Below are 23,355 nucleotides of genomic sequence, written 5' to 3'. Positions count from 1 at the left end.
AAGTAAAAAATACAACGGATGACATCAATAGAAGTAAGAAATACAAATATTCTGGAATTAATTTCATTTACTTACAATAAACTGTTGTTGCTACAAATGCGTAGAAAATGGGAATCTCAACAAAAACGAAGGTTTTTTTTATACGTAATTTTGTATTAATGTGACCCAATTCGCATTTATTTTTACCTAAGATATAATCTTTTGAAATATAAAGTAAAAATAAGATAAACGGTATTTCATTTAAGTCCCCACCCCCATATAAAGACCAACATTCGGATATAGTTTTACGTACAAAATTCATCAATAATTGTCATACAAATTTTAAGAATACGTCCATAATTTCCTACTTAAGTACATTAGTCACGTTTTATAAATAATGCATAAAGTTATAACTAACAATTTGTTTAATAAATTATTAGAATGAATATAAAATAAGAAGAATACTCTCGTTGCAATTTCATTGGTTTAAAATGTAACTATTGGTAAGTAATTAAGTTTAAATAAATGCATTTAATAAATAATCATAATATTATAAAAACACTTTTTCAAAAAGTTGGTTCACCATTAGCATAATTAATATCATTATATAATATCACATTGAATTATTTTAAATGCCCATCATAATTAAATGACCAGGTGTTTAGTTAAAAGGAAGCATTCCATGAATAGACAACGTTTGTCGAAATAAATAAAAATAAATACAAAACATATCTCTAAAACATCTCAACATTTACGTGTTGTTTGGTTTGAATTCAAACATCACAATATTACGAGTATCGTTAAATAAACCAGTTGGAAAATATGATTCACAAAAAATATAATGTAAATGTGTAAACACTCTGTGTACTATTAAACATTTAACTGAATTTTAGAAAATGCTCTTGATTAGTATACATACAGTCGACTATTTTAGCTACTCGTACATCTAAAGTTTCTAGAAACAATAAGTTTTATACTGATTTGTTTAGGTAGACATAAATATGGAAAAAATACGTCACGTATAATTTTAAAACAAAAAGAAGTTAATTCAAGTATTTCGTCTGTAATTCGTGACAATTTATTTTTAATTTAAAGTTCAATAAGTCTGTCGTCACCAAAGTGCCGCTTTACGAGAACCAGAACCAAATAAATAATGTATTGCACAAGAAACGAAACAAATTTTCGTTCATACATTTTCAAGATGAATTTAGAAGTCATCATACAAGCTCGTCTATAACAATTTCAACAATTTGCGCATACAAACATATAACAATATGATAAATACACTACAGAGCGAGTAAAACAGCAAAAGACTAACGAATTAATTAATGCTCCAAAAATATCCCGTCAAATATTATTTCACTTCTTTACTTTTTCTTATCAGACGTTCAATTGACTTTCACTGTATAATCAATTAATCACTCACCCCCTTATTCATAAACGTTCACTAAAGTTATAAAGCCGAAAAATTTCGTTTGTCCCATTCTATCACAGCAATACGTTGGAAAGGGACAAACGAACTTTATCGGCTTGATAACTTTAGTGAACGTTTATGAATAAGGGGGTCAGTAATTCCATCTTTTGTTCTTTATTCCTTTGCTGTGATAATCAACTCCGATATCCAAAACGTCAGCTAAACAATCCCTGCTTCCATACGTACTTCATACATTTGCGAACCAACACAACCTTTCGGCAGCGCATTTTTGACTATAATCCGTTAACATGGTTCTCTTTGGCAACTTGTCCGTTGGCCATGGGAGTATGGACCGGGGGCCTAGTTATAATGGCTTGGTACATACCCCATATGGCGAGGGGCCGCATGTAGGCGATGGAGCGATGGTTGCCGTTCTCGTAGAGAGCCTCAGGTGTTTCGAACGAGAGCCCCATTTGAGACAGGGTGTTGTAGAGACCGCCAGCGGTTTTGAACGCCTCTTCATGCATACCTGAGACATAAATGAAACAGATTATAGAAATAGTGTAATAAGTTGTTACGTACAAACATACTAAAGTCAACATGATAATAGTTAGTGACTTCGTAGATCATAGTAGCAGCGAGACCGGACACGTCACTGATCCAAACTTCGCCGCTCTGCAGCGAGGTGGCATCGTTGCGGCCGCGGTCGAGCGAGAACCCGTTGACGGCCCCCATCTCCATGAATCACTAGTTATATAGCATTACCTTCGTAGATCATAGTATCAGCTAGACCGGACACCACACCGATCCACACATCGCCGCTCTGCAGCGTGGTGGCGTCGGCGCGGCCGCGGTCGAGCAAGAACCCGTTGACGGCGGCCATCTTGCCGGCCACGATTGTCTGACCCTGACGCGGAACAGAAGTCTACTGGGATATTTCTCTTAAGTAAACGGTCGCCTATTATAGCAGTACCTTCGTAGATCATCGTAGCAGCTAGCCCGGACACCACACCGATCCACACTTCGCCGCTCTGCAGCGCGGTGGCGTCGGCGCGGCCGCGGTCGAGCGAGAACCCGTTGACGGCGCCCATCTTGCCGTCCACGAACTTGAGCACGTTGTTCTCGTATATCGAGGAGAGAGCCTTGCGGACGTGCGCTTCGGGGAATACTGCATCGGTGGAGCCTGAGGCACGGAGGAACCTAAAAAAGAAATCGATTGCTGCTAATGTATCTAGTAGATATGTTGAAATTCAAACTACAATAATCGTTAAGTCGGGAGTGATGACAGAGTGAAAGTGTTAGTTTGAGTTTGGATAAAAATATCTTGATGTTCTTCTCAACAAATCCCGTTAATTTTATGAATTGTTGTGTGTAACTCTGGTAGGTAAATTTTCAGATCATTGAGACAGTTTAGTCCATGGTTTATCTTTAATTTCAGAGACTTTGGGTTCATAAGCTCACAGAGCTAGCCAAGAAACATGAACTACCAGACCATGAGACCCAAAACCTGGTGTCACACTTTTCAAAGTGAAGACTATAATAAGTGGAGAATCATTTCGCAATACTTCCGTTGAAGCAAGGTCGAGAAGTCACTAAAAACAAAGTTAAAAACAGACGGAAGGTAAAATAAATTAAAAAAAGGGCCGTGAAAGTTGACATAATTACCAATGTCCTGCAAGCTGATCGGCCATGACGACGCGTTCGTTGGCCGGTTTGGTATCGAACCGGTAGTAGGAGCCGTTCCACAGCTTCTCCTCGTAGGCATTCTTGGCTCGCTCTAGAAGCTTCGAGAACTCCACGACGTCCTCTTCAAGAGAAAGCGTCCGCGCCATGCTGAGCACGCTGGCCACTGCCGCTAGCCACATTCCCCCGCAGTAGGCGCTGCAAGACAACGTGGTGTTTGTCAATAAGATCATGATCACTTCCCGAACTAAACCGGGGCGGGTCGCTAGTTGACAATAATCGAGATATGTTTGCATTTCCTTAGAAGACTAACGTTAGGTAATAACTAAATATTTCATTAAATGGATTACGCTATTTTAGTACATTAGTTGTCATACAGTCACCGGCATAAATATGTGATGATTACTATACCTTGTCACGTTAACGTCCTGTTTGAAATGTCATACGAAATTGTCAAACAATTAAAAGCGACAAGGTACAGAAATCATCAGTTTATGCCGGTGACTGTACCTAACCTAAGAATTCAAACTCTGTCTATTAACCTATTGTTATAAAATAATCGCACCTAGGGTCAGACATAACCCACGCGTCATAAGTCTGATCAGGGAATGCTCCGTTCTCAATGAGGCCGTCCGAGTCCGCGTCCCACGCGGCACGCCTCCGCAGCCCTCCAGACCATTGCAGCACACGCCGGGTACATGTCCGTGATGTACCTATGTGCGCGTCTCACAACTACCTCCACCTTGTACGTACCTAGGTCCAGATCCAGACATGGCCCAAGCGTCATAAGTCCGATAAGAGAATCCGCCCTCCTCAATGAGTCCGTCCACATCCGCATCTCACGCCTCAGCAGCCTTCAGGACCAGTGCTGCACAAGCCAAAGCATGTGCGCATCTGACACCTATTACCCACTCGCACGTACCTAGGTCCAGACATGACCCACGCGTCATAAGTCTGGTCAGGGAATCCTCCGTTCTCAATGAGTCCGTCTCCGTCCGCGTCCCACGCCTCCGCAGCCCTCCGGACCAACGCAGCACACGCCGGGTACATGTCCGTGACGTAGGTGCGCGCGTCCCACACCGCCGCTCCGAGCTCCGCGGCCTCCGCCTCTTCTAACTCTTCTGGCTCCTCCACGGTCCTGCACAGAGGTTTACGCTTTCCAACTAGCAGGATACTGGCTGGTAGCAGATGGCCAGTGTTATGGATTGATGGGATTTTTTTTCAAGAAATGAATTGAATTGGCAAATGAATAGCGATTGAAATAAATGAAACACGAATCGTTACGTAAGCAACACTAAAATAAACATTTTCTTGGAAGATAAATAAGCAATAATAATAATAGGTGTAGGTATGCCGTAAGCTAAGTGCGATGGATATGATCAATACAAGTAAACTAAATAATTAAAACTGAAAATCGAACTTTACGCTCATTAAAAAAATAAAATACTTTGAGCAAAAAATACGTAGCTGATTGCAAAAAGTAACCAAAATTTTATGACTAATATTTTACCGCCAGCAAACTAATATTTTAAGAATTTAGTTCGTACTTCGTCGCCTTATTTATTGTAAATCAATTGAAAAAGTAGATGGCTATATAGTAGTTAGCTACTTACAAAGTGACCAATAGGAAAACATCTCAAAATTACCTACGATAGGAAAATATTGCTAACTACATATGTAGTGAGCAATATTTTGTACATATGTACAAGCAAATTACCTGTCAGGGCTGCGAGACTTAAAAATGGATATTTATAAAGATTATTCTTCGCGCTTGGTCGCTTTTTATATATATTTTAGTTAGTATCTATAATGGTCTGTTTATAAAAGGCTAATTTACAAAATAACACAATCGACACTACCGAAATTAAAATAATTATATTTAATTTGATAGTATAATAAATAGGTACAGAATTCATTTAGTATTAATATTATTTAAGTCGGAACAACCTGATATAAGCAAGATCAAATCCTTAGCATGCCACACGAAACTGTCTCTATAGAGCGACGAAGTGCGAACCCTATCCATTCCACTTAGCACCGGCCACCTGCACCAGCACACCTGTAGAGCAGGTCGAGGATGTCCCTGGGCCTGGCGGGCGCGTGGCCGGGCGCGGGCGCGGGCGCGGGCGCGTGGCCGGCGGCCGGCGCCGGCGCCGTGCCGTCCGCCTGGCCGGTGGCGCGCGCGTACAGGTCGTCCTCCGTGCCCTGCCGCACGTCGTCGATGTACGCCATCGACCGGTACCTGCTCATATCACGAGCATCTTAGGGCGCCATTCGACCACAGTCACACCTCGGACACTGCCGATCAAATATATGAAAGAGGCGCGTTCCTAGCACAGTCTAATCTCGTGTAGGTGAACGCGTACTGTGCTTGTATGAGTGAAATATGACAGGTCAACCGTTCGCGTGTTTGACAGGCGGTAACCGAGAGGGGGTGATCGGCACTTTCAGCGGGGAGAGGGAATGATCATACTGTACGATAGTACTCTTTATTATACTGTGCCACAGTTAACAGACACATCGACTTCCTGCTACATGCATAAGTCTATGGAAATTATTAAATTCGGTAACAGACGCTTTGGTGCTAACCCATTAAGATATAGCAAGCTGGAGTGCTCGCCCTCCGCGCGCTTTATTTTTCAAAATTGAGAAATAAGTAAGAGCTGTAAAAGCTAAAGGTCATGCAGGCCAGGTTTCATGAAAGCTGGCACGAATGCAATGAACAAAGTTTGAAATGACACTTCTATCGATATAGGTACAGTAGTAATAAAATTGTCAAAGCATGTTCTTGGTAAATCTGTCACACACAGACATCATTCACTCATTCGTGCCAGTTGTTGAAATTTGACCTGTACTCGTTAATTAGAATAGCCCTTAATTTATTCAGCGATTTAGATAAACTGACAATTTTAACTGATGAATTATGACAGATGATGAATGTACCTACCTGTCGGTGTTGAATGGTGCGCTATAAGCCCGCAGCAGCCGGTGGTCGCGGGCCACTTGCAGAACAAACTTGATGTTGAGGTCTCGCCACTCGCTCACATCGTGGATGTTGTACGCGTTGATGTTCGAGAATGGTATGTCCGCTAAACGTAATAAGTATTTAGGTGTTAGAAAACAAACATTATCTACCCTCAAATAGAATTCGGCAATGCAGTAGTGCTAAGCTATTGTCCTAGAGATGTAAGAACCTCTTTTTGACAGATGACAGCGCCCACAAAACGTAAACCCGCGCAACATCATGAAATTTTAAATAAAATCCTGTAATAATATTTAAAAAAATCAAGTACTTAAAAACAATATTTCGTTTACTTTAAACATAATCTAACACATGTTACATTTTTGCGGATCTTTGTTACTGTATTTTACGATATGAGTATTTTACGATATGAATTTATCACGCAGGATTTACCTAAATAATTCCATATTTCAATGAGGTAGTCTAAATGTGGTTTTACAAATGTGTTGTAAATGGTATAACGAACTCGCATCGGGAGACAACGGGTTATACCTCGCAATGCGCCTGTGAGGGAATTTATTTTAGTTTTAATTTTGCTAATATGCGGTTGCCATGTTAGTTGTTTGTCTAATATAAGACCGAGGTACTTTTCTTGTTCTACTCTATTGATAGGCTGATTATTTATTTTTAAGGAATCTACAAAATGAAGTTTTTTATTTTTTGGTGCGAAAATGATGTAATTCGTTTTCGTAACATTTATAGTTAAAAGGTTGCTATGGAACCATTTGTTTAGTATATTTAAGTCTGTTTGAGCTTCACAAATAAGATCCTGGATTGAATTACCGAAATAGAAGAGGCTGGTATCGTCAGCATATAGTGTTGGGTCACCTTTTAGTCCGATCTCGTGTATGTTATTTATGTAAACCAAAAAAAGTAACGGGCCGAGTATCGAGCCTTGTGGAAACCCTGATACATTTTATTATGTAATTTATCATTCATTTTTATTTTTAAACTAGTGATGTGGCAGAGTCTGTCATTTCTATTCAAATGAAATTTCAGTAAGTTGACATAAATCATATATTTGTTTAAGCGCCTCCTTGTACATAGGGCCTAATCGATTCAACCAATTCGAAATTAATCGTTAGATTTGGGAAACGATACGTCTTAGCCACATCGCAACATACTTCAAAACAAATGTGTCAAAAATGTGAACTTACAGATCCGGGACAATAGTTCTGCTGACTGTTCCGTACACTGAGAGATCGTTCAATGAATCTCCATTTGCTTAGAATAGAAACCGTATAATGGGATGATCAAAATGCTGATGAATTTTTCGCAGTATGAGTGCTTGTCAGTCAATGGCATTTGTAATAGATAACTATATAATAAGATCTGACATTCTTCTACATATACCTACGTATTTATAATTTAGGTAAACATTTTAAGCCAACCCAGACTGAAGATGGTACCAAGATTCAAAGCGAAAAAGTATACAAGTAGCAATAGTAGCAATCTTACCAGGATCTCCCAAATCGTGCGGTATAGAATCCTTTATTTTGAACTTAACGGTTTTACCGTCGTATAGCGACGTCCTACACTTTTCCGTTTCGAGCGCTATGGTATCTCGATACATGTATTGTAATACTACCTGCAATTACAACAATATAATTATAACTAAAAATACATTTTGATGTTATCACATGCGATTGTTTTTTTCTTATTTGATTTAAATATAAATATTGAATTAAGACAGACACAATGGCTTACTTGTAAATTAGGCCACAGCTGTGCTAAGGCGAACGACGCATAGAAGTGTACGTCATACGTATTATACATTCTATACTCGTGCCCTTCTAAATAACCAAAAAGACCGAAGTCATGTCTGGAACAAAATAAAAATGTAATACATAGTTGCCATGTGTTGATAAATAAAAATGTAAACCGTACTAGTCTGCGATTGTGCGATATTGACATACGAGTACTATAACACATTCAAAACAAACATACTAATACAAGAAAGAAAAGATAATTTTTTAGAAGTCACAAAACTTACATATCAAGTTTTATTTTTTAATTTGAGCGAATGTTATCTTTATTAGGACGAGATAAAGTTTTAATCTCACCTAGGATCGCCTTCGGGGAATTCCTCAGTCACATCAAACCAAATGGTTCCGCCGTCAGCGATATAGTAAAGCTCGTTCATTAAGGCACCTTTTAACCAGTCTGGTATATTGCTGAAAACATATAATACGCCTAAGACTATGTCATCACATCAATTATTACTTACATGTACTAGAAGTACTGGAACATGCACTATTTTAGGACATTTTCAAAATGGGAGATTAGGACGTTTAGCCAAAAGGCAAATCGTTTATGCACCGTAGCGTGTCCAGCACGAGAAGCATGGTCGCGCGATAGACGATAAAATATCTATCGCACTTACAAATAGTGCGATAGGGACGGCCTGTTATTTTATCGTCTATCGCGCGACCATGCTTCCCGTGCTGCGTGTCGTAAGTTATCTCTCCTTCGCTCTTCATATTTAGTATCAGCATTACGAGACGCTATGGAGTGTGAACGATTGGTTACTTGATTACGAAGTCTGATATCGGATATAGAAAAAGGTTTAAAGTTAGACTTAAACGTCCTAAATACGTATCATTTGATCGCTTCGATCGTGATCATCATGAAACTGGTAAACTATCTTACTCATTTTGTCTGTTAATAGAACTTAGTTAACGCCGAAATAGTAGAAAGTAATAAGTAACATCGGGTATGATTGGAGAATTTTTCTTGAGAGTAAGATGAAAAATCCGTATAGTGAACCACTACGGACGGCTATATTACCCCATGTTACCTGTAGTAACATACATACATACAATCACGCCTGTATCCCGTAAAGGGGTAGGCAGAGCACAGTGGCGTGCCTAGGGTTTCAAAGTGAGGCAAGCCGAAAGGTACGTTTTGGCAATATCTAACTACTTAATCTTCAATTTTCGAACTCACAGCCCTACAAAATGTTCTATTACGTGCCGCACTTTTCTGAGAAATACACAAGCCGGGCGTTGGTTTTCGCGCGGAAATAATGTCTCGTTTTTGGGCAAAATTTAACTACTTTACCTTGCCTTCGTCGAGTAATATGTGTACCACGCATTTGTCACCGTCACAAGGAACAAATTCATCCATTGTCAATTGGATTTTTAAACGAATTAAACACTTAATAACAAGAAAACGAAGAAGAGCACATTCACTTAACGCAAATAAAACTTTCGACTAAATAATAATACACTTGAAGTTGTCAATCAAACGCGCGCTCAATCTTGTTCCTCACTTCATACCAAAAGCCCGGCTTAAATCGTGGTAGCTGAACGTAGTGAACGTGCTCTTCCGCGCTGCACTAGCGCCACGGCAAAACATGGCAACATGCTGTGGTCTGTACCGTATGGTCGGTCGGCCGTGAGCTTCACTTATGGAGAACTTAATAATATCTAATATTAGCGCGCGATTTTAAAAATGTTAGGGCAAGCCCGGCTTTTGGGCTTATATGGCTGTACCGCCACTGGCAGAGCACATGAAACTACTCAAGTTTCAGTGCCACTCTTGGCAAAAAAAGGGGTTGAAAGAAACAATAATTGTGACATAGCAGTGACAGGTTGCCAGCCTCTCGCCTGCGTCACAATTTAACCCATATCCACAGACGACTTCTACGACACCCACGGGAAGAAAGGGGGCGGTGAAATTTGAACCCGTCACCACACAGGAGCCTGTAGTAAAAGTCCAATAATTTACCTATTAGTTAGTATGGGGTCCTGCCACTCTGCGAGTTGCTTCTCCCAGTTCTTATAATTCTTAAGCGCGTAGGCGGCAATGCTCGCACCGGCTATGCCGTCGCTGCCGAAGTATTTTGTGTAATATCTGTGGAACAACATTGTTAAATTTTTTTAACGTACAGTCAAAATTTTGAAGGGAAAATAAAAAACAGGATATGTTAAGGTTTTGTAAAAGTTGAACAAACTATGAGTACAGTCAGATCACAATAGATTAGGAATGGTTGCAGTGACATATAGGCGCTACGAAGCCTTACATAGCTCAAGAAGAAGAATGAATAAAAGTTAGTTCACAAGAGCTGGCACGAATGGAACAAATGAGTGAATGAAAATGACTATGTGTGTGACAAATGACCCAATGTAATGGCAGTTCTTGACAGTTACGACTTTATAGCTTTAGTGCCAGCTTTCATGAAATGAACTGTAGGTATAGGTAATTGCTTTTAATGCATTTTGCAAGGAGGGCCAGTCACTTCCGACTCATTTAAGGCGCCAAGAATAATACAAAGAACTCCAGTACATTCTGCGCGTTCTATAATAAACAAAGCGATGCTAATTTTGACGTATTATAGTATTACCTCCTATGAATTTTTTTGTCTTTCTTATATTTAATAATAGGCATGTCCCAGGCGAGACAAAACTCCGTCGTTCCCGTTCCTCCTGGATCCAGGGATATGACGCTCGATAGTCCTATGGAATCACCTGAAAAAAAAAAAAACAAATTTATCATTTTGATTAAATACAAGCAAATATGTACAAAACGACTCGCGCAGTTTGATATAACATTCTCATATGTCAGTCTGTCCACCAACTCCCTCAATAACACGTCTTTTACAAAAACTCATAAGCACGAGTTTATTTTATTAAAAAATATAAAATAGGCCAGTAGGTACTCACATTTATGAATCTTTTTCGGCTTCTCCTTCTTTTCCTTTTCTTCCACTTTTCCTTCCGACTTATCCGGGACCTTTGGCGGCGGCGGCGTGAGACTCGGGTCCGGCCCGAGCTTGCCATGCTTCTTAAGGCACTCCCACAAGTAGCTCGACGTTTTAGCTGCGTTCCATAGACAATAGCCCTCGTGAATAGTCTCCTTTTCGTCTTTTTTCTTTGCTACAGTGAAGGTGCACGACTGTTCGCCGACCTTTTGCTCTAATGATACGCCACATGTGTGCTCTTCTGAATACCTCTCCAATTCTAATTTCCCTGTCGATTTAAAAGATAATGTGAACAATTGGGAGCTTAAGAGTTTAAAATTGAGGTTCCGCTCTCGACTCTTTCCTCCTTTAAAACTTAATCGATCGGAACGAAATTTGAGAATCTGAATAACAATGAAATAATCTATGTCGGACCGTTGAGTATTTGAGTATTTGTGGAGCAATTTTTGCGCCACAATGAAAAAGGCCGTTTTTGGACATTTTTGATTGGCCCTAGAGTCTTTATAAAGCAGAATATCAAAAAAATCAAAACGGTCCGACACAGATAAAAATAATAACAATCTGTGTTGAAAAAATCATTGCTCTATCTTCAAAAACCAGGGAGGAAATAGTCGAGAGCGTTTGTATTGAGAATTGACCCCTACCGTATCGTCTTAAGAGTACAGTACAAGGGACGATCGATTACCCAAATATTAAGGTAAATCAAGCTCCATTGATAATGAGCGGAAACGTCCGCTAACGATACCTACTTCAAGTTTTTATAATAAGTAAAGCTAGGTATCTAAGCTAAGCTAGTTGAATTTTACATACTTTATAAACCTAATACAATTCACCAGACACCAAGAGGCATAAATTCCAATATGACGTGGCAAGTATCACCAATTAGGTAATTATCTACTAAAGCAGAATATCAAAAAAATCAAAACGGTCCGACACAGATAAAAATAATAACAATCTGTGTTGAAAAAATCATTGCTCTATCTTCAAAAACCAGGGAGGAAATAGTCGAGAGCGTTTGTATTGAGAATTGACCCCTACCGTATCGTCTTAAGAGTACAGTACAAGGGACGATCGATTACCCAAATATTAAGGTAAATCAAGCTCCATTGATAATGAGCGGAAACGTCCGCTAACGATACCTACTTCAAGTTTTTATAATAAGTAAAGCTAGGTATCTAAGCTAAGCTAGTTGAATTTTACATACTTTATAAACCTAATACAATTCACCAGACACCAAGAGGCATAAATTCCAATATGACGTGGCAAGTATCACCAATTAGGTAATTATCTACTAAAGCAGAATATCAAAAAAATCAAAACGGTCCGACACAGATAAAAATAATAACAATCTGTGTTGAAAAAATCATTGCTCTATCTTCAAAAACCAGGGAGGAAATAGTCGAGAGCGTTTGTATTGAGAATTGACCCCTACCGTCTCGTCTTAAGAGTACAGTACAAGGGACGATCGATTACCCAAATATTAAGGTAAATCAAGCTCCATTGATAATGAGCGGAAACGTCCGCTAACGATACCTACTTCAAGTTTTTATAATAAGTAAAGCCACAGATCAAATAATACTAGTACAGATACCTAACCCCATACTAAAAATGGGCGCCGTCCTAAGTATTCTAGACCTGTGTACTAAATTTAATCCACACTCAAAGAGCTAGATGGCGCCAGTAGCCACGCGTGGCCAACAAAACTCTTATCAGTATCCTACGTCGAAATAGTCATCAAACTGCAACACCTTGCGACATCTGTTTTAGCTTTCACGCACTAAACATACAACGTCATGTGCACATTTAAAGTCAGACATTACTAGATGGCGTTGTAGACATAGCCTACCAGTGGATTGTATGCCGCGCGGTTTGTATGTGTGCGTGCAGGTGGTGCACAATGTACGTACGCGCTGGGTCCGCTCATCAGTGTGCGTAGTCGAATGCACACGTGCTCACGATAATATTTGTTTCGTTGTATCTATCTACCTCTAATTATAGCTCTTGCGTACTTGCGCGACAGAGCTAGACTACATTTCTGTCGGCATATGGTGTCGTCGAAATATAGCACGCACCTATTATTATTGGTATTATTTTTAACCGTCGCCTCATCTCTCAAGAAGGACGGTTATCAAGTCGTCTGTATGTTTTTTTTTTTTTAATGTTTGTTCCTCGATATCTCCGTCGCTTCTGGACCGATTTTGAAAAATTTTTTTTGATTGAATGTATATGCATACAGATTGGTCCCATTTTTCTCAGAACCAAGTTCTGAAGATGGGATCCTGGAGAAATCGAGGGAACTCCTCGAATCTGAAAGGCATACATATGCTAATTTTTGTGTTTTTAAAGGAACAGCATGCATTTAGGTACGGTAAAGTGACATTTGGTGCAGTGGAACTGCTGATGATGGCCAGAACGGAACTCTTCAAATCTGAACGGCACGCTTATAGTGACTTTGGTATTTTTATAAGAACAGCATGCACTTTCGTCCAGAACAGTGACATTTGGTGCAGTGGAATTGCTGATGATGGTCAGAACCAAACTCCTCAAATCTGAACGGCACGCTTATAGTGACTTTGGTATTTTAATAAGAACAGCATGCACTTTCGACCAGAACAGTGACATTTGGTGCAGTGGAACTGCTGATGATGGCCAGAACCTAAACTCCTCAAATCTGAACGGCACGCTTATAGTGACTTTGCCATTTTTAGGGTTCCGTAGTCAACTAGGAACACTTATAGTTTCGCCATGTCTGTCTGTCCGTCCGTCCGTCCGTCCGTCCGCGGATAATCTCAGTAACCGTTAGCACTAGAAAGCTGAAATTTGGTACCAATATGTATCAATCACGCCAACAAAGTGCAAAAATGAAAAATGGAAAAAATGTTTTATTAGGGTACCCCCCCCCCCCCCCCCACCCTACATGTAAAGTGGGGGCTGATATTTTTTTTATTCCAACCAATGTGATATATTGTTGGATAGGTATTTAAAAATGAATAAGGGTTCACTAAGATCGTTTTTTGATAATATTAATATTTTCGGAAATAATCGCTCCTAAAGGAAAAACAAGTGCGTCCCCCCCCCTCTAACTTTTGAACCATATCATATGTTTAAAAAATATGAAAAAAATCACAAAAGTAGAACTTTATAAAGACTTTCTGGGAAAATTATTTTGATTTTGATAGGTTCAGTAGTTTTTGAGAAAAATACGGAAAACTACGGAACCCTACACTGAGCGTGGCCCGACACGCTCTTGGCCGGTTTTTTATAAGAACAGCATGCGCTTACAGCATATTAATGCAGCATATTAAAATTGTTTTTTGTTATACACACTGTTTTTATTGAATTCCGTTAACTTTAAGGGAAGATCAAATGAATTTAATGTCTCTAAGAAACTTAACTCTTACGGTTATCGAGTTATTAAAAAAATAAAGATAATTACTGAACATGTGTGTGACCGCCTTTACCACAGATAATTACTGAACACATGTGTGACCAATTCCGAATGTTTTTTGTTTTGACATGTGCAGTCAATCACTTGACACTAACTTGAATGTTATTCGTAAGGGTCTCTCTAGGGACACTAATAAATTCATTTAGGTACATAGAGGTATACATCAGGGTGGCAAACGGCCTCCGCGCGGTTAGTATGTGTGCTCGCCGCTTACGTACTCGCTCTATCCGCGACACATGCAAGCGGATGTGAATGAACAAGATTTAGTCGCGGCCCCGCGCCCCGCGCCCCTACCTACCTATACAAGTACCTATTCTACGCATCACATTTGCACTGACCTTGAGAGGCCCGAGCCCCCAATCAAAGAATGCGTTGGTTTATTAAAATTTAAAGCACTCGAAAGCAGGCGCGTAGTTAATTAGAAATGTGGGAAAAAAACCGTCGTCGGTGTCGTTTTTCCTTTTGTGTATGATATCTATTTCAATTTATAGATATGGAAATGTATATTATTAAGTAAACAAATACATGTACTTAATATAAAAAATAAAAGGTAATGTAGCTAGGTATTTGACAAAACATTTTCTAGAGTAATATTGTCTTCGGTTACCGCGATAGTTACTCATGAAATAAAATTATGGAAACGGATTAATTAACGTTTCCATAGTTTTATTTCATTGTCTAGAGTAATTTTTACTCATGAAATTGAGAAAAACACCGAAATTAGTTATTTACTTAAACTTGACGTTCACATGTTCATTGTAATATTATGCCTACTTGAAAAATTAATATTTCATTTTCATTTCATTTCAACACATAATTACTATTATCTGTTATGGCCTTATGGCTGCCGGCCAGATGAGCCATTTTTTTTAAAGTTGTTCACCCTTCTTTTTTTGTAACATGGGTGTTTTTTACGCGATTCATACTCAGAATCTCAAGGTCTTTCGATCCTGCCTGATAGGAAGTAAAAAAAATGTCTTAAGATATCTATACATTTTTCAAACCTTCCATTCCGTTACTGCCATACAAAATGTATGAAAAAATGGTAACGGAATGGGAAAAAACTTGGGAGACTTTTTTTCTCCTATTAGGAGTGAAGGAGCTCGCGATTCTGAGTGGAAACCACATAAAAATTTCCAAATTCAAAAAAGTCGGGTGGACGTACAACTGTGACAAAAATAAAAATGTCCCAGATAACAGTTCTAATCAACATTCAACAATTAAAATGATTTATTAATAATGAAGAACTAACACGATAAGGTAGGCAAGCACGAATTCAAATTTGTGATTTTTGTGTTTATTTCCATCGCGCAGTCGGGGGCGGTGCCGCTCGGCTGCCCGCAGAAAGCCACTTTCGCATCAGAAGTCCGAAACTAGAGAAATATAGAGAGCGCTCGATCGCGAGTAGCTACTTGCGCCGGCGGCGGACGCGTGGCGCACGCACACAGGGCCTCTCTGTGGGTTCCACCCCCGTCAGCGCGACGGCGATAAAGACCTAAAAATCTGAAATTTGAATTCGTGCTTCGGTATTGTATCCTCCTAAGAGTTAATTCGCCTTCTGAATTTGTTATGAAAGTGCGTGCATTAGTGACGAATCGCTTAGTGGACGCCAGGCTTCACATATTGCTTTTCGTTTTACCAACAACGCCATTCATTCATAAGTTTCATTAACGATACCATGTGGTTACGGAGTGCACACGAGTTGAATACGGCTAAGTAACCAGTCTAAAATGTGCCGTCCAGACGCGTAAGAAGATCATGGTTCCGGAGAGCGCCCTTACACTGGTTTTTTGAGCGTATGACTAGCCCGCACTCAAGTGGCTATTCCAATTATATCACGTACGTTATGCACAGTCACTCCATCTAGTGACGAGAGGTAATAATACTTAGACGACTCAATAACGTTCAATGCGAGTTTGCTGATGTTGTATTCAGTCGTGTAATAAATTTTAGATTCGAATTTTGAAAAATATTGCATTGAATTCGTGTTTTTGTGGATTTGTGTATTAAATTAATGATATTCTTAATGCATGAGACTAAAATAATACCTTTGAGACCTTTAAATTTATTGAATAAATAGGTCATAATGGCTAATCGTGGCACGTTGCGCCATCTATGATTTTGGTTTGACATTAATTATACGATGTTCCGGATGAGACCCCATGGTAAAGCTAATCTAGTTAAGCTAATCTAAGCTAAGCTAGTTGAATTTTACATACTTTATAAACCTAATACAATTCACCAGACACCACGAGGCATAAATTCCAATATGACGTGGCAAGTATCACTAATTAGGTAATTATCTACTGTTATATAACATTATCACAATTATCAGGTGTTGACAATAATATCGTATCTATATCCGTACATTTGAAGATAAGTAAATTTGACACCTGCATTGACAAGACTGATTTATTAGAAACATTCCATCAAAACATTTTTAAATATATTAAATGTTGCCAAGGTCTTTTGTAGATGTCTCTACATCTACAAAAGACTCCAGCTTCTAATTATAGACGCCCTATTAACTTTACAAACTCTACGCCTTAGTATGCGGCTTCATCGTTTCAATACTATAAGAACTATAGTCTTAACATAAAAGTAAGTAATGAACGTTTTCAGTACATGTTGTGTTTTTACCCCGCACTACTTCGCAAAGTAGTCCATTTTTTCTCAGGTCGAATGTTCTAAGGGCCATATTTACTAAAAAACATAGTACGATACACGTGCGAAGAGGGAATTCGTAACTCGTGTCGATTTAAAACATCCCACACGTTTCGAATTTTCTCTTTTCCGCACTCGTATCGTAATGTACTATTTTCATCGTGTGACTACTGACCTAAATGCTTTTTCTTCTTATTCGCCTTGAGCGGTATTTCGGTCCAGGTTTGAGTGATGCTGACATGTCGCTGTTCATCGCTCACGTTGGTCGCGGTGAACACGAACACAGCACACGGCAGGCTACTGTCCTGTAATTCGAAAATGTTATTTATTATTTAGGTACCGTATCGTGAGGGCCCAAATTATTTTTTTACAGTTATTTTAACACCAGAAGGGACCCATATGCAAAAGGTAGGTATACCAACGAACTGTCTGTGTGGCTTCTGTGAGCCCCTTAAGGGTATTTAAGGATGATCGAAGAAAACCGTATCTGACGAAATTTTCTGTAAAAAAAAGGAATCCAAATTGAATTGAAGGATCTTCCATCCATCTTTATACGTACATAATAATACATAAATTCACGAATTCTAAATTCTGGCACAACTCATATCCCCACTGTCGAAAAGGAAATGATTAATCCGTCACCACAAGGGACTTCGGCGCTACGACAACAGGTAGGTAGGTAGGTAAAATATTGCTCTCCAAACAACATTCAAATTAGCTTTGACAGTTCTTGTAATTCTTAAAAAGAAATTTTTTTATTAGAAGGAAAGTAGCCTGTTAATAATGAGTCCTTTATGGCCACCTACAGGTCAGCTTGATATAACCATATTTATCCAATACATGCTATTGATTAATGACTTATTCGTTTAAAGATTTTACAGTGAAAGTAAATAATAGTACATTGTGCAACAAGGGGAGGAAGTTGAATATTACTAACGAGAGTAAGTTAAATCGCGATGACTTGCCGGAGCGATTTAAAGACTCGAGTTAGTAATATTCAAACTCCCCGAGTTACACACAATGTTTTTCATCACACTCGCAATGTAAAAAATATGTAAATAGATGTAAAAAAGTTAAGTACGGTACAAGAAATTTCATTATTCCCTTGGGAGAACGATTTTTCTATAACTCATGCTCCGCCTGCGTGCATTTAAAGTGCGGGTGTGATGAAAATAAATAAATATTGGGGGACACCTTACACGGATCAACCTAGCCCCAAACTAAGCAAAGCTTGTACTATGGGTGCTAGTCGACGATATACTTACTTAAATAGATAAATACATACTTAGAAAATTTGTAAATAGAATTGTCGCCCACGGGTGCAAACTAGCAATTTATAAATATGTATATTAATTTGATGCATGTATCTCATTAAGTAAAATGTAAATTTCTTTTGAGATTAATAAAATTCTTTAACCACAAAACACATATACATAGAAAACATCCATGACTCAGGAACAAATATTTGTGCCCTTCACACAAATAAATGCCCTTACCGGGATAATTATATTTCTACGGTGCGGCATAGGCAGACTCAATAGGCTCATAGTATGCTCATAGTATATACTAAGATCTTGTTCTGTTTATGTAAGAATATAAAAAAAAAGTAATTTTGCTTAATGATCCAAACTGAAACTTGGCCTCCGAAAGGAGAACATGCCACCTTTCCCGATCCTGCGCAGCTTGCTGCCTGTTACTGACGTGGAGCTGAAGCAGATCTGACGCTACACTGTCCTGCCCAGCGATTCCTGGGTCGACCCACCAGATGGTCACTATAGTCGGTCGTCCCAAGCACGCTCTTTTGACAGACCAATCGCCTCCCATTCAAAGTGGCCATAACAGCGAATTCCGTATGGGCTTTCGTTTCGCCAATGATATTGGATACTGATGAATGTAACTTATTTCCTGATGTTACAAACAAGTATAAATATGGTTGCACACGTGTATCGTACGACTTTTTCAGGACAGATGGCCCTCTGAAGTTTCGACCTGACCAGAAATGAACCACTTTGTGCACTAGTGTGGGCAAAAAGCACCATCTCCTACTGTAAAATTTACAATCGCAAAGAATGGAAAAACATACTCTAAATTCTCAAATAATGGTTTTATGTCCCTATGCATCGAAAATACGAACAACAAAAAAATATATAGCTGAATGTGCGTCAACATTCGGTTCAGAAAAAATTACGTAAAACTGATTAATTAGCATTACGTTTCGAATCAGCGCTTATAGTCTAATTGCCTCGATTTACAAGAACATACAGACGCGTTAACTGCAGTACAGCTACCTCAGTGTTACCTACAGTATTGGTTAATTACTTAAACAGAAGGAGCTTTGTTCACAAAATGTCCTTGGCAAATATTTACTTAGAAGATCGAAACAAGTGGCGATCTGCCTGATTGCTGTAAACTATGTGGCAACGTTGGGGCCTTCAAAAACTACAGTAAAAAATATTATCTGATTTTATAGGTAGGTATGTACATGTCCAGCGTTACTAAGGAAACTAGTGACATGTCAATGAATGTGATAGTAATCATTATTTGTATAGGATCTTTCAAACGATATTCAAGTTTAAAAGAAATGTCTAAACATAGTTAAGAACTATAAACTGAAATAGATACAATACACTAAAGAAAAAGCCATCAAGTGCACTGGTGGCGAAGCCACCCCGACCGCCGGCGGTCGGGGCGGTCGGGGTGGTGTAGCGGTCGAACACGTCAGCCGCGATAGCTGGAGACCCGGGTTCGATTACCGGGTTCGCCACCGCTGGGCTTGATCGATTTTCTTTAGTGTATGGTATCTATTTCAGTTTATAATTTATATATAGTAGTGTTACTATTAAAAAAAAACAAATCACAAAATATTTAATAAAATAATTTGATTTTTCCTTACATTGATAGAAAAATATTGTAGCCATGTATATCTTTGAATGAGTCATAGTTAAAACATGTCTGTCTCATAGACATATTGCGAGGGGCCAAAGTAATTAGTATGTGGGGCACTTACATTGAGTAAGAACACAGAACCAATTAAGGTGATTGGAGCAATGTGACACAATTTGATACATTGCTTCTTTCTTGTTGATTCAATTTTGTTATCTAGTTTTAAAAAAATGTGTGGAAGAGTTGAATATTATGTTATTATATATTATACTTATTATACCATTTTTGTAATTTTTGTCATTTTTATCTGTCGTCTGTCAGTATTTAAATTATGTAATTCACTTTTCTCTGTATTCAACTGAAACACATGAATTTCTTTTTGTGCCAGGAACTCATCTAATGATGATGTCTCCAATAGGTAAGGAAATTTTTGAATGAGTTGAGCATATTTCAATGGACTTAATTTCTAATCAAATAGAGGATGTCTACAATAAATGAAATGGTCTCCAATTATGTATAGATTTAGTATGTCTGAAACTTCATGTTTGAGATACTTGATGGACATAAAACAATCAATGATATAAAAGTAAACTTACTTTATAATTGTGGGGGATCACTGGAGATATTTGTCGACACACCAGTTTGACCCCATACTTGCTCAGGTCATAGGTAGTCCATGCTCGGGGGTAGAGGGCTGTGTATTGGCATTCTGCTCCATTTAGATTCCATTCCCATGATGATGGGGCTTTCTTTGGTTTACTATGGAGTTTTGAAATGTAAGTTAACTTTTTTTTTTTTTTTTATTATAAATGGGCTTACTCTTGACCACAGACTAGCCAAAGGCAAAGACGTGGTTAAAAAATTAAATTAACTTATTTAACTTTATTATTTAACTTCAAAAATTTGGGAAAATACAATAACTGCATACAAGCAGGAGCTTATAAAACTATATAAACAGTATTAATTGCTTCAATTGAGATTTACCAGTATTTAATTTCATATTATTATTCAATTTTAGACTAAGCAGATAAAATTGACATCTTCAATGATACACATTAAAATTAATTCTAAAAGTTTTACTTACTTGTAAGTAGACAAAACTGACTGGAATATTGTTTCATTGTTAGCATTCCTTATATTGACTATAAATTGACATTCAGGCACAGTGATATGGTTATAAATGCCAGGGTAGAGCTGGAAGCGACAAAACTCTCCCTTGTAGCCTCTGCCAATAGTACCACCGCCAATACCTCCTATTGGGCAACCTGATAAAAAATAAAAATTATTAAAAATAAAAATCAAATGTGGCTTCATACAAAAATAAAAATATACTTACTGCACAGCAGAGAAAATAAAACTTAGTTATTATCAAAGACTTACCATACATTCTTTGAGCAGATATCATGTGAATATAATCCATAATGGGTTTCTTCTTGCTTAGTTTTTTGCCAACATAATACTTTAAATACCTACAACATAACCAATATGGGAAACGGAAATAGTACAATAAATAAATTGAATAATTGAGTTTAACTTTAAAAACAATAATACATTTCTCTCACCTAGTCGTTAGAGGCATCATTTCAAACATTTGCTTAGCACTTGGTATAATAATTTGTTTGCTTTGCAAAGGATATTCGTGATTTAAAGCCAATTTCAGGCCGTATTTAGGCACTTGGTCCTTTTCTTGATCACCGATTGTATCCATTTCCATTTTAGAAAAGGATCACTGGACGTTTGTCTAGATGTATATCAATTCAGAACAATAAAAGCTTAGGCAGATTTTGTGTGTATTCGCTATTTAAGAAGACGCGTCTGCCTTATCAGTAATACACGAGATAACTAAAAAAAACTAAGAGATTCAAATTCCCTTGGTAGCTTCGCTGTTTTGGCTGACACGACTCGGCGCAGTCTTGCTCGGTGCTTGATCTGTCACTGAAGTGACGTGTCAGTTCAAAAACTACCAAACAATGTACGCAGCTTTCAAATGTGTTCGTGATATATTGTACCAATATTGTACAGAAAGCCAAAAGAGATGCAAAGCTAAAAGAAAGTACTTTCTCGACTTACAAAATAAATTCCTGATTGAAGGTATAATCATCCCCTTGGCTTAAATACATATTTTTTTAATTTACCGCCTTTTTAGGGTTCCGTAGTCAACTAGGAACCCTTATAGTTTCGCCATGTCTGTCTGTCCGTCCGTCCGTCCGTCCGTCCGCGGATAATCTCAGTAACCGTTAGCACTAGAAAGCTGAAATTTGGTATCAATATGTATATCAATCACGCCAACAAAGTGCAAAAATAAAAAATGGAAAAAATTGTTTTATTAGGGTACCCCCCCTACATGTAAAGTGGGGGCTGATATTTTTTTTCATTCCAACCCCAACGTGTGATATATTGTTGGATAGGTATTTAAAAATGAATAAGAGTTTACTAAGATCGTTTTTTGATAATATTAATATTTTCGGAAATAATCGCTCCTAAAGGAAAAAAAAGTGCGTCCCCCCCCCTCTAACTTTTGAACCATATGTTTAAAAAATATGAAAAAATTGGTTGTCTGTAAAGTCGGTTTACGGACGGTAGTTTAACGTGATAACGTCAAACATTACAGTAGTATAGACAGGGGCGGTCAGAGTATAGCAAAAGGGGCCCGATTCTGGGACTTTTTTCACGTTTTTTTATTTATTTATTTATTTATTAAAAATACACAAAAGTTAACAGTATTTCACCAAAGCACTTATGTAGTAATATAATTATGTACATGTTAAATTGACATAAATAAAAGCAAACACACTTAAAAGTTAAACTATGGTTATTACATTAATCACCTAAGGAGTGTAGAGTCTATGAACCTTAAGAGTTTTCTGTAAAACACACCAACACTATCAGCAAATATGTCAATATCGTCTGTCTCCAACATGATGCGGTTAAGAGCAGCTCGGGCTCGAGCGGTGCGCCGGCCGCCGCGAACAGGCGCCGCCGCCGCCGCGCCGGCACCGCGCCCGGCATGCCAACCACCACATTCGCTCTTGGCACTTGCAGCCCCATTCTCTCAAGCACGGATGCGTCATCTACTCTATGGTGAAACAGTTGGCGGTAATGCATAATATGCAGCAGTTTCCGTCTGGTTTCTAGAGTTTGAAGACCAACCATTCCTGTTACGAATAGAGATGGATACATATATGGGTAATATCCGTACAGTCGTTTGTAAATGTGCCTACAGAATTTCCTCTGCACTCTTTCTAGCATAGTGTTTTGTTCTTATTAGAAAGAATGCATTAAAATAAGCATCTTTTATAAATTAAAGTTTTTTTAAAACCTACTAATTTAGGAGTTAGAGTGGTGCAAAGTTGCAAAATTTTCCCGTAGCATTACTAAGGCGCCAGAGACAGAAAGCGATATCGACGGAGCCCCGCTTATTACAGAAACTGCACAGAATAGGAGCCTTCGGCCGTTTGAAGATACCTAACGAACCTAACTTATACCAGTTATACCTATATAAAAGTCGTCATTTTGTATCCTAGACCGTTTGCGAGACACGCGTTAACTTTATTAAAGTG

General features: G+C 38.4%; 1 protein-coding gene across 3 annotated transcripts; it reads right to left on the bottom strand.

Moving 5' to 3' along the window:
- Nucleotides 1–141: 141 nt before the first annotated feature.
- On the bottom strand, nt 142–21,700 carry LOC125240344 (non-lysosomal glucosylceramidase). 3 transcript variants are annotated; one of them, XM_048148278.1, is made up of 17 exons: nt 21,358–21,700; nt 21,176–21,264; nt 20,880–21,060; nt 20,392–20,554; nt 17,088–17,217; nt 10,763–11,068; nt 10,444–10,567; nt 9,828–9,953; nt 8,162–8,272; nt 7,806–7,920; nt 7,557–7,686; nt 6,024–6,165; nt 5,136–5,321; nt 3,999–4,214; nt 3,059–3,274; nt 2,367–2,593; nt 142–1,922 (listed from the first exon to the last, which is right to left on the bottom strand). In XM_048148278.1, exons 1-17 carry the CDS (start codon nt 21,507–21,509, stop codon nt 1,687–1,689), a joined length of 2,850 nt encoding a protein of 949 aa, XP_048004235.1. In that variant the 5' UTR covers nt 21,510–21,700; the 3' UTR covers nt 142–1,686. The 3 variants fall into 3 exon arrangements, with proteins under 3 accessions (XP_048004235.1, XP_048004282.1, XP_048004329.1); XM_048148325.1 differs by having other exon boundaries at nt 5,136–5,318; XM_048148372.1 differs by lacking the exon at nt 5,136–5,321.
- Between the last annotated feature and the right edge of the window lie 1,655 nt (nt 21,701–23,355).

Source organism: Leguminivora glycinivorella, chromosome 1, assembly GCF_023078275.1.
Source record: "Leguminivora glycinivorella isolate SPB_JAAS2020 chromosome 1, LegGlyc_1.1, whole genome shotgun sequence".
NCBI lineage: Eukaryota > Metazoa > Arthropoda > Insecta > Lepidoptera > Tortricidae > Leguminivora > Leguminivora glycinivorella.
This window is presented reverse-complemented; position numbering and strand designations above follow the sequence as displayed.